Source organism: Palaemon carinicauda, chromosome 1 (assembly GCF_036898095.1).
Source record: "Palaemon carinicauda isolate YSFRI2023 chromosome 1, ASM3689809v2, whole genome shotgun sequence".
Classification (NCBI taxonomy): Eukaryota; Metazoa; Arthropoda; class Malacostraca; order Decapoda; family Palaemonidae; genus Palaemon; species Palaemon carinicauda.
Window position 1 is genome coordinate 72108437 of NC_090725.1, and position 19704 is coordinate 72128140.

The following is a 19704-nucleotide window of genomic DNA, read 5'->3' on the forward strand; positions in this document are numbered from 1 at the left end:
AGTAATAACCCTTTGTAAATAGCGTGGTTTGTATTTCGGTTACGGAACAACTAAAAAAAAAAAAAAGAAAGAAAGGCTAGTCTGCCAGCAAATAAAGCAGGAGCAGAGGTGTTACCACTGCGACGGCTAGAATTCGATTGAAGGTAAATGGCAGCTATAGACCGGCGGTCCCCCACCACTGACAGGTGGGTAATTACCTGTCCAGTCGTTAACGAGCTTGTTAAGGTTTTTCTGCCGTATTTTCTAGCTCGCGCTAGAATATCTCCTACAGTAAAGAATGAGGGTTTGTATTTAGTGTAGGAACAAACAAAAACTCCTGAAAAGAGAAAGAATTAAAGCTAATACTGTAGCCAGATTATTCTAAGCCAAACACAAAAGTGACATCATATCACCGTGTGTGTGTGTGAATGGGGTGTATGGTCTATCACCCCGTAACTAGCGGCAGGCTGTTAAACCTTGTTAAAAAGTTTATGGCTAGTTTCAGCTTTGGCCAGAAGGTTTGCATCTAGCAGACTGACAGGTGGTCAAGGCTTCCCCACCACTTGTCTGTAATTATAACTACTGTATTGTACTACTATATATGATAAATTTTTAACAGCTGTTCATCATTCCTGAAGCCATACTCCTATTAGAGAACAAATTTGTATTCTTATAGGAATAAAACACACTTACCTTGGGACTAAATGCAATGCATGTGGGAGAATTACTCTTCTGCAGCAGGAATTTCGTGGAGCCCTCCTCCTGCATCCTACCACGCTTGTTGACTTGGATACTATCATCACCAACACCATACACACCAAAATAGAATGCTGCGCCAAACCATCAGACAGCATAAAAACGAATCATGTTGAAACTATGTGGTATGCCTGCATGAAGAAAATACAGAGGTATAAGCAAGGATATATATCTATTATCTAGAAAATTATAGTACAACTTTAACTAACAATCATTTCAATAAAGATTAACTAACAGTAACTAATAATTCCTTTTGTGTGCTTACTTTTAGACCTAATAGTCATCAGACATCTGACCCACCACATAATAAACATGGCTGTTCCACCCCAAACCCCCCGAGGAAGGGAAGGAAAACTAGAAGAGTCAATCACCCTCCTTTTCAATATACCAGGTAATCAATTTGGAATTAATTTGTATTTTTATGAATGATACAAACCTGGAGCTATTTATAGGGGATATCACTTTTGGCGTACCTGAAAGAGCGGGAGCCTGTAAGTTCAGGGACATCGCGAACAGGTTCACAGTCAGGGAACCCCACAATGTTGGGACTGTGTTGGATACTGGATGATTCAAAGACCACTATCTAAGTTGCTTTGCTCAGCTTGTCTGCAATCACATTCCTCTTGACAGGAATGAAGCAAGCAAATAGGGACACCGAGTTGTCTCCCGCTCATCTGAGTATCTCTACTGGTAAATGGCATAGGGACTATGAAAAGGTACTGCCTTGCTTGTTTAAGTATGCTACAACCGTGGTGGTGTCACTCATCAAGACCACAAAGTGCCCCGCTAGGAACTGTTGCAGGGCAAGAAAGACTGCCCGCATCTTTAAGAGATTTTATATGCTTGTACCCTTCTGATTTAGATCAAAGGCCAGAGATGATATGGTTCAGCATATAGGCCCCCTCCCCACCCTTCTTTTGATGCATCTGAAAAGAGCATCAATTCCGGGGGAGGGACGAGAAGGTCGACCCCTTTGAGGAGGTTCTCGTCTGCCACCTACCATCTGAAGTCTATCAGTATCTCTAACCCTAGATGAATTAGGGTGCCCGGGGTATCGGATGCCTGATTCCACTGGGACTTTAGGTGCCACTGGAGTGAGCTTATCCTAAGGCGGCCATTGGGTACTAAACGGGCCAGGGATGATAGGTGGCCTAAGAGATGCAGCCAGCTCTTCTCACCTGAGGAAGGGCCTTGCTACCTTCCTCAACCTCTTAATTTTTTTGTCTGATGGAAATGCTTTGTGCTGTTTGGTGTCTATGATCATACCCCTATGCTGTATACCAGTCTTTGAGAGGGGAGCAGTTGTGACTTCTAGAGGTTTACCATGATCCCTAAATCTTAGCAAAGCACCAGAAGCTTGTCTCAGTGGTAAAGAGGGGTGGCCACCAAATCTGCTAGAATTAGCCAGTCGTTCAGATATCTTAGACGGATACCGATTCTGTGAGCCCAAGATGACACTAGGGCGAACTCTCCCGCAAAAACCCGAGGTTCCGTGGAAAGACCGATACACAGAACCTTGAACTGGTATTGTTTCTGGTAGAACATGATCCTTAAACACTTCCTGGAAAACGGATGGACTGGGATCTGGAAGTTTGCGTCCTCGAGATCCAGTGTACACATGAAGTCCAGCGGTCTTTTCACCTGTCTGACCGTGTCCGCTGTCTCAATCTTGAACATGATTTGTCTGACAAACCTCTTCAAGGCTGAGAGATCGAAGACTGGTTTCCAGCCTCCAGACGCATTTTTCACAAGAAAGAGTTGACTGAAGAAGCCTAGAGATCCGTCGAAGACCTCTTGGAGAGCAACCTTCTCCAACATGGTCTGGACTTTGGCTCGAAAGGCCAGTTCTTTCACATAGGAGCTTGTTGGGACTGGATCCCAAGTCAGTGGAGGGAGAGATTGAATGAACAGGACGCGATACCCTGAACAAATCACCTAGACCGTCCAGGGGTCAGCCCCGAGCTGCAGCGACCTTAGCCAGCGGCATCCCGCCACAGGTGGACAAGTGGGAGGGCTGCCCGTCCTAGCGGGAGCGGCCAGTGCCAGCTTCTCTATTTTCTTTCCCTCCCCAGAAGGACTTTCATTTTTTCCGATTGCCCTAAAAGGACTTCCATTCTTTCCGATTGCCCTGAAATGACTTCTTAGACACCTGACTCTGCTGTTGATGTTTTGAGCCCGTAGCCCTATTTGTCGGCGGTTTGGGTGGAGGTTGCTTCTTTTGTGGCGGAGGTTGATAGGGCTGCGATGTCAGGGCCCTACGGAGGAGGGAGTCCTGGTCAGACTTCCTTATCTCTCCGCCACCCGCCTGATGTCTTCTGGGGCAAATGGGAAACTTCCCTTGAAAGAGGAGTTTTCAGCCTGGATACCTCCGGTAGTGGGAGCTGTCAATGAAACTTCTCAATGATTGAGTTTCGTCCCTTTAGGATGGTATACATCCACAGGTTAACAAACTGGTGGGAGAGGAACTCGATCCTCCCTGTTGCCAGACAAAGGAGGGTTTTCATCGAGACCTGAGACTTGATCAGGTGTCCCACCGATCCCAACCAGATACAGCCACAGAGAGTGCATGGCATACTTCGCAACCTTCTCCTGGTTGATGATCTCTGAAGCCGAGTAAGAGACTGAGTGCCCCGACAATCTCTCAAAGGGAACACCCCTTGTGAGAGCCTCTATAGAGTGGTCAAGAGGTAACGCTGGAAGAGGCTTGTTCCTTACCTCACAGTATATACTGTACTCTGCTGCACATACGGCGTCAAGAGGAGCCTGCTCAGAGATAGCTAGAGGAGCACTTAGCCTGTGAAACTGCCTTCCTTCTGGCAATCTTCAACCTCTTTGACTAGAGCAAAGCTGCACTTGCCTTCGGGGTCTTAAACATGATCCAGGACCATATCTTTTACACCATGCGAGGCTGTTGATGGATTTAACAGCCCATAACGGATCTAATGCAGGCCAAGAACTGCCAGAAGGCATGCTTAGACTCTATGCTTCACCTCCATAAGCTTAGGACTAGCGGCTCTAGGCAAAAGGTCGTCCTCATAACCAAATTGCTCATCCACCACCGAGCCCTCCCCCATGGGAGCCTGGGGTGGGTTGAAGTCGTCAAGGTAGGCCATTAAAGGGGTGTCTCTTGCTAATGCTCTAGAGAAAGAGACTTCCCTAGGCCTCTCTCGCTGAGGGGCGGAAGCTCTTGCCAAGGACATGAGAATGGTAAGCAAGTTCTTCAGCTCCCTGCAGGTATTGCTCCAAAACAGAAGGCCTTGCAGCTTTCTCTTTCCTGAGGGGACATTGGTCCTCCCCGAAGGAAGGAATCACGTCAGGCTGGGATGGAGGACAGGACTTTGGAGGAACCAACTCTTTCGGAGAGAGGCAGAAATAGTCAGTCAGAGAGATCACCCTGTCCTCCCTAGGGGGAGCTCTCTGACTTCTCTAAGACCCTTTCCTGCGTGGGACGAGCCTTTGGATCTCCTCCTAGGGTCTGAAAAAGGAGAGGAACCCGGATGGAGAGAAGCCATCAGGGGAATCCTAAGAGTGCCACCCACGGATTGAGAACGGGCAAGGGGAAGGGCCCCCATGACTGCCTCCCGCACTACATTAAATAAATCTCTCAGCCAGGGGAGGTCCCTACTACCTATGGAGCTGAGAGAAGGATCCATAGGGCAACCAGGTGCCCTAGGTCCGGGAACCTGAAAGGAAGGGCAGTTAGTCACCTTACCTGCAAGCAAATGTGGCACAGGTTTAACCGGCTGGGGTTTTGCCTGGTGTTGGTCCTTCAAAGCAGTGCTCTGCTTCGGTGCCTCCTTTGGTCATCCACCCTGGGCCCGATAAAATTTGTGGTGGAAATCGTCAAACCGTAGGTCATGCGAGGTGAGGAGGCAAAGAGCAGCAAGGTGGAGAGGGTCACCTTAGCAAACGTCTGGCAGGAGTGTGCTGAGTGGGAGACCTGTGAGGCAGAGAGTGACGATCATGCAACTGGCGAGACTGGTGTTCGTTTCTCCTAGAGTGAGGGTCTCTTTGTAGAGAGAAATGATCACTTATCACCTGACTGTGAGGTGACAACGGCTTGTCCGAAGACAAGTGACGAGGAGGGGGTGAGACCTGCCTATATGCTGCACAGCGAATAGATGAAGAACCGAAAACAGCTACAGGGTGACAAGCTGTTGACGAGTCATGCGGCGAGCAACTGTCAGGTTATGATGACACCGAGGATCAAAGTAACAAGAGCCCGAAAGCTTAGCTTGATGCGAGCCCAAAGGCTCGGGGTAACAAAAGCCCGGGGTCTCAGGGAGTCGGTCCAAAGGATTGAACAAGCATGTGCTTACCGTAGGGGGGGGGGAGAGCATGCCCAGGATGACAAGGAGTTAAAAACTTCTCCACCCCATAAAGCCCGAAAGTCTAAAAGGTTCCTTCGAAGAGGGAGCCTGCTCTGAAAATCAGCGATGTCCCTCCTTAGTCTCTACAAATTCTCTCTCACAGGCGAGAGAGATGGCCTCCCGAAGGGCAATGCCTTGGACTTGACTCTCTCCCAACTCAGCCAGGGGGGGAAGCGCAGTCTTCAACATCAGCCACAGTAAGGGACCAAAAGTCCGAGTTGTAGGCAGCAGCACCAAGATCGCCTGGTGCTGCACCCAATAGGGGCGAAAGATCCACCTCTGAGGATGACGGAGTCCACTCCTCTCAACACCCAACTGAAGGAGTTCGAACAGAACTTCCTTTGACGTGGGACCAGCCACATATGCAAAAGATCAGAAAAAGAGCAGGCACTCCCCGATGGGAGGGGCAGAACCTTGTCATCTCACTTATCAATACCAAGTAAGAATGATAATGGCCTCAGCAACTCAAATAGTTATGAGATAGCATATGAACGTCTAGGTAAGAGTATTCCGGGTTTAACTAGAAATTAAAACCAAAAGTTTCCCAATGCTTACCTCGCAGGAAGCGATGGGGATGTATACAAGTACTGTATATTAATTTATGACTAAACTAGGAAACAAAAGGAAAATGGTTATTACCTGCAGAGGTTGAAGCCACCTTGCAGAGGGACCCATGATGCTGTACCCCAAGAGAGGGGAAGATGAAAGGAAAAAGCCAGACATATTCTCATTCATCCCACACTTGACCCCGGTAACCAATGTCCTCAACCATCCGCTACTACAAGGAGCCTGAGGTATTCTTAAACCACTTGTTGAGCAGACACCACAGGACCGATAGTAAACGTATCGAGTTTCCTGTGGGTCACGTTTTGTCAATAGCGAGCGGTGAGAGTTGTTTGACGCTTCTACATGCCAACTTGTAGTACTTGCAACACTGAAAAGTTGCACTTGAATGCCAGGGACGTACTGATGCCCTTGACATCATGAGCTCTTGATCATCAAGCTGGAGAGGGGGGGGGGGATTCAAATCACCGTCTAAGATCTTGTGAATCCATGTCAAAATAGTGTTCTTAGTAACTCCCCTCTTAATCCTTACTGAGCTAACAAATAAAGATGTCAGTCGGGGCCATGTTGCTGCAGAGCGTTTAACCCTTTTACCCCCAAAGGACGTACTGGTACGTTTCACAAAACTCATGCCTTTACCCCCATGGACGTACTGGTACGTCCTTGCAAAAAAATGCTATAAAAAATTTTTCTTTCATATTTTTTATAATTTTTTGAAAAAATTCAGGCATTTTCCAAGAGAATGAGACCAACCTGACCTCTCTATGACAAAAAATAAGGCTGTTAGAGCAATTTAAAAAAAATATACTGCAAAATGTGCTGAAGAAAAAATAACCCCTTGGGGGTTAAGGGTTGGAAATTTCCAAAGAGCCTGGGGGTAAAAGGGTTAAGATATTTCAAACTACTTACTGGGTATAGTACCAATTGCTCTGGATCATTGGTTACAGAACGTAGACTCTTAATCTAAAAGGGCCCGAATCTAGGGTACAGTAACCCCGTATTTTTTTTGAGTCTTTGCAATGAACTCAGGGACAAAGCCGAGTGTCACCTTCCCACCCCCATCCCCTTGAATGGGCGATCTCATATGAGAGACCATGAAGCTCACTAACTCTCTTTGCTGACGCTAAAGCAAGTAGGAACGTCATCCTCAAAGTGAGATTACGATCTGTTGCATGGCATAATGGTTCGTAGAGAGGTCCTTATAAGGATCTCAAAACGCGAACCACGTTCCAAGGCGGAGGTCTTATCTCCGACTGGGGACAAGTGATCTCATAACTCCATATGAGTAAAGAAAGCTCCAACGAAGAGGAAATATCTACTCCTTTCAGTTTAAAGGCAAGGCTTAAGGCTGAGCAATAGCCTTTGACTGCCAAGACTGAAAAGGAGTTTTTCCTCCCAAAGGTATACAAGAAACTCCACTATTACTGGAATAGTGAAAGTGGAGAGAGACTCCTTCCACGACACCAAGGACTAATGCAAGTAGCTGGACATTCTCTTTGTAACTTGTTGCCAAAAGCCTCTCTGAGAGAGGAGATGCTGGATAGTCTCCAAGCGTGAAGCCAAAAAGATGGGAGAGTCATGTGAAAGATGTTCGAGTGTGGTTGTTTGAATAGATCTGGTCGTGGAGGTGGTTCTCTCGGGAGATCTACTAGAAGTTTTAGGTCTGGAAACCATTCTGCATGATGGCATAGCGGAGCTATGAGTGTTATCAATAGATTGTTTGATGCTCTGGTTTTGTTGAACAGTCTTCTCATCAGACAAAACAGGGGAAATAAGTACATGTCGATGTTGTCCCACCATTGTTGGAATGCCTCCTACCAAAGAGACTGAGGGTACTGGACTGGTGAACAGTACAGCGAGAGCCTGAAGTTCAGGGACGTTGCGAATAGGTCCACTGTCAGGGAACCCCACAAAGTTGGGACTTTGTTGACTATAAGAGGTTTCAAAGACCATTCGGAGCCCAGTATCTTTGTCGCTCTGCTCAGATTGTCTGCAAGCACGTTCCTCTCTTGCCTGAAATAAAACGAGCTGATAGTGATACCAAATGTTCTTTTGACCACCCTAGAATCTCTACTGCAAGATGGCATAGGGGCTGCGAAAGGGTACTGCCTTGTTTGTTTATGTAAGTCACCACTGCAGTGTTGTCGTTCATCAACACCAGAGTAACCCGTCAGCAACTGATGGAACTGAAAGAGAGCTAGAAAAGCTGCTCTCATTTCCAAGAGGTTCATGTGCTAGTACCTTTCGGACTCTGACCATAGGCCTGAGACCGTGTGTTGCTGCAAGTGGGGCCCATATCCTTTTTTTTGATGCACCTGTATAGAGTAACAAGTCCGGAGGAGGGACGAGAAGATCTTGCCCTTTGCAAAGGTTTTCGTCTGCCACCCACCATAGCAAGTCCATCACTTGGTCCTAAGTGATAGGAACTAGAGTGTCCGGGGAGTCTGAGTGTTGGTTCCACACTGACTTTTGTGGCCACAGCAGGGATCTGATCCTGAGGTGGCCATTTTGGAACTAGAAAGAGCAGGGAGGAGACGTAACCACTGTCGGGCTGGTAGATCTCCCCGTCTGAGGAAGGGTCGTGCCACTTCTCTCAGCCTGTGTACTCCATAGTCTGATGGAAACACTTTGTTTGTTGGTGTCTATAATCATATAGAGATATACCAGTCTCTGAAATGGAAACAGTGATGACTTCTCAAGATTTATCACCATCCTGACAACACTCTAAAAGCAAGTCCTTCTGATGGAGAGGGGTCATCTCCGAGTCTGCTGGAATCAGCTAATCGTCGAGATATCTGAGAAGACGAATGCCGTTCTTGTGAGCCCCAGATGACACTAGGGCGAACACCCTGGTGAAGACCTGAGGTGCTGTCGCAAGACCGAAGCAGAGAACCTTGGACTGATATCTTTTGTTCTCGTCTATGAATCTGAGATACTGCCTTGAAGACAGATAGATTGGGGTCTGGAAGTATGCGTCCCTGGGATCCAAAGTGCACATGAAGTCCCTTGGTCTTACAGCCTACAGCCTACAGCCTAGATGATCGTGTCCGCCATCTCCATCCTGAACGGACTCTGCCGGACAAACTTGCTCAGGGGTGAGAGATCTACGACCGGTCTCCAGCCTCCAGACGCCTTTTTCACAAGAAAGAGTCAACAGTAGAAGCTTGGAGACCTGTCCAAGACCTCTTTCAGAGCACCCTTCTGTAGCATGGTCTGGACTTCGGGCCGGCTCCTTTATGAATCTATTCATATAGATGCTTAATAGAATTGGATCAGGAGTCAGAGGAGGGAAAGATTGAATGAGACGCGATACCATATGTCGATCACCTCAATCGTCCAGGGATTTGCCCAGTGATTCTGCCACCTCTGCCAGGGGAGTTGCAGGCATCCTCCCACTGGTGGTTGGTGATGAAGATTGCCGTCCCTAGTAGGAGCAGCCACCTCGGCCACTCCCTCTACCACATTTCCTTCCTCTGAAGGACTTGCTCCCTTTCTGTTCTTTGGACTTAAAGGGACGCTTAAACACCTTTGGAGGTTCAGAGGACCTAGAAATCGAGGGGTTAGAGGTTCTAGGCTGGGTCTTGGAAGGCTGTGAAGGTCTTAAGGAACAAGAAAGTCATGGCCCTGTGGAGGCGAGAATACTTGGAGAATTTTCTCCACCTGTCAGCTGCCCTTTCTATCTCTTCTGGAATGAAGAGTGAGGTCCCCTTGAGAGTGGAATTCTTCAAGTGCATTACTTCTTCTTTCAGCATCTGCCTATGGAACCTCCCAATGATGGTATCCTGTCGCTTGAGGATGGCATTCGCCCACAAGTTGAAGGCGTGGTGCGACAGAAACTCGAGCGTACAGGTACTTGGCAAAAGGAAGGACTCCAAAGACTTCCTTGTGGACTCCTTAGAAAGATCATCGGACACATAATGTAGCCACGAAGCCTCTTGTATGGCGTACTTCGCGCCTCGCTCTATGTTGAGGAGATAAGCTGCCGAAAGTGAAGCTCTCAAGGAAGAGAGTGTTCGAGTTGGAAGATCCCTTATGAGAGATTCTACCGAGGGGTCAAGAGTCAAGGTCGAGCGAGTTCATTCTCGATCTCATAATACTTCCTTTGCAAAATGAAAGGAAGTGGAAGAATCCTAGAAGAGGAACCTGCTCTCAGGGAATTAGAAGTTCTTGCGATCTAGGAGATAGCATTCCTTCTGGCTGCTGTCAATCCCTTCGATCACGGCAGATCTGTGCTGGTCTTAGGAGGTCTCCGAGTTCCGAAGAGCTCATCCAAAACCATCTCTTTACCTTCCTGGGATGTAGTACCAGGATCTGACAGCTTATTTATGACCCTTATGCAAGCTATGACCTGCCAGAAGGCATGCTTCAACTCCCTACGCTCCTGCCCGGAATGGAAGTTTGGACTCGCTACCCTTAGATGATTGATTGATTGAATGATTGATTGATTATGAGTTATCTGGCATCCTAACATCAAAGGTCATTGAAGCCGATATCATTTGTTATAAATAAGGAAATAAATGAACATTAATTCAATTTAAAACAATAAAAGCAAAAAAGTCCTTATCACAGTTAAATAGCTATCAGAAGACCTCCTTCTGAAATGAAAATAAAAATACTACTAGTTTGGTATGACACATCATGTTCGAGAATCTTGGCAAGGATGAACCTGCCCTCCTCACCTCGAACCTCAAACAGATGTCTATTTCTTTCGGCACTATAAGTAGAGCATTCGATTAATAGACACTGTCAAGGGTACCAAACATTTATCGCAATATGGATGATGTTGCCTAGTCATCAAAAACTTGTGTGTTAACCGAGTGTGACCAATGCGGAGAAAATAGAGAGACGTCTCCCACTTTCAAGGAATCATGTTATACCTCCAAGGGGATAGGACATTTCTTATTTCTCTCACGTTATTCCCATCTGGACTATCCCAATGCTGCTGCCAATTATTATAAACCAATTTCTTGATGGTAGGTAAAAAAATCAGATCTATCTCTGTCTCTGTCTCTGTCTCTGTCTCTCTCTCTGTCTCTCTCTCTCTCTCTCTCTCTCTCTCTCTCTCTCTCTCTCTCTCTCTCTCTCTCTCTCTCTCTCTCTTTTGTCAAAGAAACAAATGGATATTTTCATTATGCATCTGTATAAGCTAAATTAGAGTAGTTTTATATCTTTCAACGGCTTTTTATTGTGAAATTATTATGGAATAACATAGTCCCTTCAATAAATATATAACGTATTTTTACACATAAATCGCAGTGCTTTACCGTACCTTATAATAAAAAATTATAGAATATTTCTTGTGTCAAAGGAAATAAATGGATATTTTCACTACATTCCTGTACAACATAAAGTTCAAAATTACTAAAGAGTAGTTTTATATCTTTTGACGGCTATTTAACACGGAATTATAACAGAATAACATTCACTTCAAAGATTATAAGGTTTTTTTGTTTTTTTTACACAAAATCACAGTGCTTTACCATTATTTAAGAGATAATTATATCAAACTTTTTTTTTTCAAAATCATTCTATAATCACATACCAATGAATGGAAAAACATTTTGGTTGTTTGAGAGTGAAATACATTGGAAAATAAAGCAATCTTTGAAAAAAATTATTCGGTAATCAGCAGTAAAACAAATAATCATGGAAATATAGCTTATCATAGGGTAAACGAGCGAGTATATCCGATGATGACAAATCTCGTATAGAGCTACAGTAGTGAATCTACGGCTTCCTAGCGAAAGGGTTAATCATGGGGTGAATGTATTTCGTTGGGACGAGTGTAAACTTTATCATTACTTGTAAAATAGACTTTTGTGTTGCAAAGCAAACACAGGGTATGCTAAGAATAAGGCAGTCTAAGAGGGGTAGCAGGGGGCATTAAACCCCCTATGAGGACACAGCTTCTAGGTTAGGTTTTGTAGGGAAGTTTACGTTAATTGCTGTTCTTGTCTAGCGGTTTCACAGAACAATGGACACAGGTTTAGTAGTAAGACGGCCTGGGCTTACGAATACCTAAAAAAGGAAGGATATTCTCATTTTCTAAGCTCGCGCGAGGGGGTCCTGTTCATCATTATACAAAGGCTCCTAGAAGTTTAGTACAACACGTAATGTTAAGCAGTAAGTCATTTGAGAAAAATTGGGGTTGTAGAAGGACCAAGCCCACCCCTTTCAGATCACCAATTCAGTTTGGAGTGGTACATGAAGTTGCGATGTATCCCTAAAATTTTGTTACAGCACTCACAGGAGCCTGCAGAATGGCACAAAATACAGCAGTCTAAGGGGGATCGCAGGGGGAGGTTAGCCCACATTACATAAGTAGTAATGAAATGGCTTATAGGTTAGGTCAGGTGGTGTTCTGTGCATGCAATAGGTTCTGTCAGTTGCTATACAAAGATTCCTAATCCTTCAAGATCACTACATCCTTGGTGGAATTAGATAAGGCTGTATCACTAATTTAAGTTAAAAGACTGGCCTACTACACGTCAAAGACATCAAAATTGACATTTTCTATGCTGAAGCTATGGTTAATCTGGTATTTGTTTACAAGAACACGCTCTCCATTTACTCCAAAATTATGCATTCCTGCAGCTCCCCTCTCTTTGTACAGTAATTAGGAGGTTCTTTAAATGCTGGAAAAGCAAAAAATGGCAAGATATGTTGCGGGAGGGGGGAGGGGTTGGTGGAGGAGGTACTAAGCGACCAGGAACCGACTCGTCAACATAGTCAATCAAAGAGAAGTTCGTGGCGTCAGCGAACATTTGGCATATATTCAAAATAGAAACTAAATTAAAAATGGAGTAATCACTCAAAAGTGTCACTATTTGTGAAATGTATATATTATAGTTGGTAAATATATTATATAAAAATATTAGTGTTTTTTTTCAAAAACTATTTTGAGAATGACTAGTTTTCCCAGACAACGTTTTGCTACACTAACGCCATCTATTAACCATTGCCTAAGGATTCCTGCCAATTTCCCGCCAATGAAAAGTCATACGCGGCAAAAATGGTCATTCTCGTAAAAAGTTTCTTTAGAAAAATGTTATTTTCATTAGTAAAATAAATTTTTGAATATACTTACCCGATAATCATGTAGCTGTCAACTCCGTTGCCCGACAGAATTCTACGGACGGGATACGCCAGCGATCGCTATACAAGAGGGGGGTGTACTCACCAGCGCCACCTGTGGCCAGGTACTGCAGTACTTCTTGTTGACACCACCTCAATTTTTCCTCGGTCCACTGGTTCTCTATGGGGAGGAAGGGTGGGTCAATTAAATCATGATTATCGGGTAAGTATATTCAAAAATTTATTTTACTAATGAAAATAACATTTTTCAATATTAATCTTACCCGATAATCATGTAGCTGATTCACACCCAGGGAGGTGGGTGAAAACCAGTGTACATGTATATCAAGAAGCTAAGTATCCCGTATTTCATATTATCAGTTATTCAAAATAACAATGAAATTATAAGTACCTGGTAAGGAAGTCGACTTGAACCATTACTCTGCCTTTAATAAGTTCGTCTTCCTTACTGAGCGCAGCGTTCCTCTTAGGAGGCTGAACAACTCTAAGGTGCTGAAGTATAAAGGGCTGCAACCCATACTAAAGGACCTCTACACAACCTCTAACCTAGGCGCTTCTCAAGAACGAATTGACCACCCGCCAAATCAACTAGGATGCGGAAGGCTTCTTAGCCTACCGTAACAACCCAAAAACAACAATAAAAGCATTCAAGAGAAAGGTTAAAAAAGGTTATGGGATTAAGGGAATGTAGTGGCTGAGCCCTCACCTACTACTGCACTCGCTGCTACGAATGGTCCCAGGGTGTAGCAGTTCTCGTAAAGAGACTGGACATCTTTGAGATAAAATGATGCAAACACTGACTTGCTCCTCCAATAGGTTGCATCCATAATACTCTGCAGAGAACGGTTCTGTTTGAAGGCCATCGAAGTAGCTACAGCTCTCACTTCGTGGGTCCTTACCTTCAGCAAAGCAAGGTCTTCATCCTTCATGTGAGAATGAGCTTCTCTAATCAGAAGCCTTATGTAATACGAAACTGCGTTTTTGGACATAGGCATCGAAGGTTTCTTGATGGCACACCATAAGGCTTCTGATTGTCCTCGTATAGGTTTTGACCTTTTAAGATAATACTTTAGAGCTCTGACAGGGCAAAGAACTCTCTCTAGCTCGTTACCCACCATGTTGGAGAGGCTAGGAATTTCGAACGATCTAGGCCAAGGACGTGAAGGAAGTTCATTTTTTGCCAAAAACCCGAGCTGTAAGGAACATGTTGCTGTTTCGGATGTGAATCCTATGTTCCTGCTGAAGGCGTGAACCTCACTAACTCTTTTGGCTGTTGCAAGGCAGGCGAGGAAAAGAGTTTTGAGAGTAAGGTCTTTGAAAGAGGCTGACTGGAGAGGTTCAAATCTAGGAGACATCAGGAACCTTAAGACTACGTCTAGATTCCAGCCTGGAGTGGACAAGCGACGTACTTTAGAGGTCTCGAAAGACTTAAGGATGTCCTGTAGATCCTTGTTGGAAGAAAGATCCAAGCCTCTGTGGCGGAAAACTGATGCCAACATACTTCTGTACCCTTTGATCGTAGGAGCCGAAAGAGATCTAACATTCCTAAGATGTAACAGGAAGTCAGCAACTTGGGTTACAGAGGTATTGGTAGAGGAAACTGCATTGGCTCTGCACCAGCTTCGGAAGACTTCCCACTTGGATTGATAGACTCTACGAGTGGAAATCCTCCTTGCTCTGGCAATCGCTCTGGCTGCCTCCTTCGAAAAGCCTCTAGCTCTAGAGAGTCTTTCGATAGTCTGAAGGCAGTCAGACGAAGAGCGTGGAGGCTTGGGTGTACCTTCTTTACGTGAGGTTGACGTAGAAGGTCCACTCTTAGAGGGAGAGTCCTGGGAACGTCGACCAGCCATTGCAGTACCTCTGTGAACCATTCTCTTGCAGGCCAAAGGGGAGCAACCAACGTCAGCCGTGTCCCTTCGTGGGAGACGAACTTCTGGATAACTCTGTTGATGATCTTGAACGGCGGGAATGCATAAAGATCGAGATGGGACCAATCCAGCAGAAAAGCATCCACGTGAACTGCTGCCGGGTCTGGAATTGGGGAACAGTACAATGGGAGCCTCTTGGTCATGGAGGTGGCGAACAGATCTATCGTTGGCTGACCCCACAAGGTCCAAAGTCTGTTGCACACGTCCTTGTGAAGGGTCCATTCTGTGGGGATGACCTGACCCTTCCTGCTGAGGCGATCTGCCGAGACATTCATATTGCCCTGAATGAATCTCGTTACCAGCTTGAGGTTTAGACTTCTTGACCAAATGAGGAGGTCCCTTGCGATCTCGTATAGCTTCTTCGAATGAGTCCCTCCCTGCTTGGAGATGTATGCCAAGGCTGTGGTGTTGTCGGAGTTCACCTCCACCACCTTGTTTAGCAGGAGGGACTTGAAGTTCATTAAGGCCAGATGTACTGCCAACAACTCCTTGCAATTGATGTGAAGCGTTTCCTGTTCCTTGTTCCATGTCCCCGAGCATTCCTGTCCGTCCAAGGTCGCGCCCCAGCCCGAGTCTGATGCGTCCGAATAGAGATGAAGATTGGGGGTCTGAACAGCTAACGAGAGACCCTCCTTGAGAAGGATGTTGCTCTTCCACCACATGAGAGTAGTCTTCATCTCTTTGGTAACAGGAATAGAGACCGCTTCGAGCGTCAAATCCTTGTCCCAGTGAGCTGCTAGATGGAATTGAAGGGGGTGGAGGTGGAGTCTCCCTAACTCGGTGAACAGGGCTAACGATGACAGGGTCCCTGTTAGACTCATCCACTGTCTCACCGAGCATCTGTTCCTCTTCAGCATGCTCAGAATGCACTCTAGGGCTTGGTTGATTCTTGGAGCCGACGGAAAAGCCCGAAAAGCTTGACTCCGAATCTCCATTCCCAGGTAAACGATGGTTTGGGAAGGAATAAGCTGGGACTTTTCTAAGTTGACCAAAAGACCCAGTTCCTTGGTCAAGTCCAAAGTCCAATTGAGACTCTCCAGACAGCGACGACTTGTGGGGGCTCTTAACAGCCAGTCGTCTAAATAAAGGGAGGCTCTGATGTCCGCCAAGTGGAGGAATTTCGCAAGATTCCTCATCAGTCGCGTAAACACCATAGGTGCCGTGCTTAGGCCAAAACACAGGGCTTGGAATTGGTACACAACCTTTCCAAAAACGAATCTCAGAAAAGGTTGGGAGTCTGGATGAATGGGGACGTGAAAGTAAGCGTCTTTCAGATCCAACGAGACCATCCAGTCCTCCTGCCTGACCGCTGCTAGGACCGACTTCGTCGTCTCCATAGTGAACGTCTGCTTGGTGACATAAGCATTGAGCGCACTGACGTCCAGCACCGGTCTCCAACCTCCTGTCTTCTTGGCCACCAGAAAGAGACGGTTGTAGAAGCCCGGGGATTGATGATCCCGGACTATCACCACTGCCTCCTTCTGTAACAGAAGCGACACCTCTTGATGTAACGCTAGCCTCTTGTCCTTTTCCTTGTAGTTGGGAGAGAGGTTGATGGGAGAAGTGGTCAGAGGGGGATTGCGGCAGAATGGTATCTTGTAACCCTCCCTTAGCCACTTGACAGACTGGGCGTCTGCACCTCTTCTTTCCCAAGCTTGCCAGAAGATCTTGAGTCTGGCTCCTACAGCTGTCTGGAGAGGAGGAGAGTCAGTGTTTGCCTTTCGAAGACTTGATACCTTTCTTGGACCTGCCCCTGTGACCGTCTGGACGGGTACCTCCTCGGCTGGGGGCTCTGCCACGAAAGGGCGGAATAAATCTAGTAGCAGGAGTATCAGCCACTGGGGTGCGGTAAGTTCTAGGAACTGAAGGAGCAATCTTAGCCTTCCGTGCTGAAGAGGCCACAAGATCATGCGTGTCCTTCTGAATGAGACCCGCAGACAATTCCTTGATAAGATCCTCAGGAAACAGGAACTTAGAAAGAGGAGCAAAAAGTAACTGCGACCTTTGGCAAGAGGTGATACCAGTGGAAAGGAAGGAGCAAAGCTGTTCCCTTTTCTTGAGGACTCCCGATACAAACATAGAGGCAAGTTCGCCGGAACCATCGCGAATTGCTTTGTCCATACAGGACATGATCAACATGGCCGAGTCTTTGTCAGATGGGGCAGTCTTCTTGCTCAAGGCCCCCAGGTACCAATCGAGAAAATTAAAAATTTCAAAGGCGCGAAAGACTCCCTTCAAGAAGTGGTCCAGGTCAGAAAAGGTCCAGCAGACCTTAGAGCGTCTCATAGCTGACCTTCGTGGAGAGTCAACCAAACTTGAGAAGTCAGCCTGGGCAGAGGCAGGGACCCCCAAGCCTGGTTCCTCTCCTGTGGCATACCAGACGCCCGCCTTAGACGTCAGCTTAGGAGGTGGAAACATAAAAGACGTCTTTCCCAGTTGCTGCTTGGACTGCAACCAATCCCCTAACATTCTCAAAGCTCTCTTTGAAGATCTAGCGAAGACGAGCTTAGTGTAGGCAGACTTAACAGGTTGCATGCCTAGAGAGAACTCGGATGGAGGAGAGCGAGGGGTAGCAGACACAAAGTGATCCGGGTAAAGTTCTCTGAACAGAGCCAGAACCTTGCGAAAGTCGATGGAGGGTGGCAATGACTTGGGTTCCTCCACGTCAGATGAAGGATCATCCAGGTGAGCAGCTTCATCCTCAGAAACCTCATCACCTGAGGGTTGAGAAGCGAGAGGTAAAGTTAAAGCGGTCTGCTGAATGGCTGAATCCTGAAGAGCGGGTGCATGCGCACTTGCGGATTCATCCTCAAGTCTCTGTTGAAGAGGATGAGGGCTGGTAATGACAAAGTCCTGAGGCTGGGATGAAGGAGGTTCTGCGGAGGTCTGAGGAGCAAGCGTGGTGAGAGGCGACTGTAGTAAAGCATGAGGCTCATGCTGCATAGACTGCGGTTCAAGTTGAATGGGAAGAGGCTCAAGCTGAGGAGAAAGTGGCAGATGCATGCGTTGAGGTGGCTGACTCATAGCATGAGGTTCCTGCCTCAAGAGTTGCGCTTGCTTCAAGGGTTGAGGTGGCTGCGCAGAGAGAGGCTCTTGTCTCACGAGTTGAGGTTCTTGAGGTGCTTGCCTCGAGAGTTGAGGTTCTCGCCTCGAGGAAAGTGGAGGTGGCTGCTGCGAGAGTTGAGGTGGCTGCCTCAAGGATGGTAGAGGTTGTCGTACCTCAAGAGGTTGCTGCCTCGAGGATGGAGGTAATGCAAGATACTCCTGCCTCAAGGGTAGAGGAGATTGTAAAGCATAAGGTTCCTGTCCCCATTGTTGAGGAGGTTGCTGCGTGGTAAGAGGCACCTGCCTCAAAGAAAGTGGAGGTTGCTGCACAGCGCTGGTATCTGGCAACTCCCAACGCGGCAGCTCACGCATGGAGGTAGCTTGAGGAACCTCAACCTCATACGTCTGGCAGATTGTACTGCGCTGAGGAGGAGGAGCGCTCGCAGGAGGAGGTGTATTAACCTTCTCTGCCTGAAACTCCCGCATCAACACCGCAAGCTGCGACTGCATAGTCTGCAGCAAAGCCATCTTAGGATCAACAGAAGTTGAGGTCTGTTGAGGCATAGCTTTAACAGAAGTTGAGGTCTGTTGAGGCAGCGCCTTGCCTCTCTTAGGAGGCGTGCAGTCACCTGATGACTGCGGCGAGTCCGAGCTAGCCCAATGGCTACACCCTGGCTGTTGGACTCGCGCGGTCTGGACTTTACGCTTAAGAGGTCTTGAGGCCTGAGTCCAGCGTTTTCTCCCCGAAAAATCTTCTGCAGACGAGGATATTAAGGGCTCAATCGTCTGAGAGTGGAAGTGACGATCTCTATAAGATACGCCCGCAACCACTGAGGATACTACTGTGCGCCGATCAAGGCCTGCCGAACCCTTTTGCCCTTCGACATTGCTTCTCCCCTGGGCTTGGGAGCTTGCAAGAGGTCCCGGACTGGGAGGACGACTGGCACGCACAGAAGTATCCTCACGCGCAACACTGACACTGACACTAGCACTAGGCACAGCACTGGCACTACCACTTCCCACTGCACTTTTCACTTTAAGTTCCTTGACGTCTGCCAAAAGGAACTTGTGGTCACTCACTACCGACTCCACTTTATCACCTAAAGCCTGAATAGCACGTAAAACATCTGACATATCAGGCTGAGCACTAATAGTAGGTTCGGGGGTAGCCACTACAGGGTGAGGAAAAGGTTGAGGATCATGGGGGGAGGAATAAAGTAAAGAGCGAGCCGAACTCCTCCTAACTCTCTCTCTCTCTAACTTAGTGGTATACTTAAGGAATCGAATAAAATCAAGTTCCGAAAGTCCGGCACATTCCTCACATCGATCTTCCAACTGACAGGATTTTCCCCTACAATCGGAACAAACGGTGTGAGGATCAACCGAGGCCTTCGGAAGCCGCCTAATACAAGTCCTACATCGTCTTTGGGGAGGAGCTTGAGAATGGTCGGACATCTTGAATCAGAGAACAGTCAAGGGGGATTCCAAATTAAAGCTAAAGATCGTTAAACCATAAATCAAAAGTAATCCAAAAGCTATCTAAGCTAAGGGAAAAGCTTCCTGTATAGCGAAAGCTGAAATCTCAGAGCAATACTTCACCAAAACCGTGAACAAAGACTCCAAAATTATAAGCGTATCCATGTAGGTCTTGCCGGAAGCACGACAGAGGAAAAATTGAGGTGGTGTCAACAAGAAGTACTGCAGTACCTGGCCACAGGTGGCGCTGGTGAGTACACCCCCCTCTTGTATAGCGATCGCTGGCGTATCCCGTCCGTAGAATTCTGTCGGGCAACGGAGTTGACAGCTACATGATTATCGGGTAAGATTAATATTGAAAAATGAGATTTATTGTAAAGTAATACCACATAAAATATACAATTCACAAATAGTGACACTTTTCAGTAATTACTCAATCTTTAATTTAGAATATTTTGAATATATACCAAATATACGCTGACATTACAAAC

The 19704-nt window shown here is 46.6% G+C and overlaps 1 protein-coding gene across 1 annotated transcript in view; it reads right to left on the reverse strand.

Annotated features, from left to right (window-relative positions):
- LOC137648877 (uncharacterized) overlaps positions 1-19704 on the reverse strand; it is a 139317-nt gene that overhangs the window by 118657 nt on the left and 956 nt on the right. Inside the window, exon 2 of the mRNA XM_068382053.1 lies at positions 673-866. Coding sequence (XP_068238154.1) covers positions 673-747 — 75 coding nt within the window. The 5' untranslated portion in view covers positions 748-866. The remainder of the gene's footprint in view (positions 1-672; positions 867-19704) is intronic.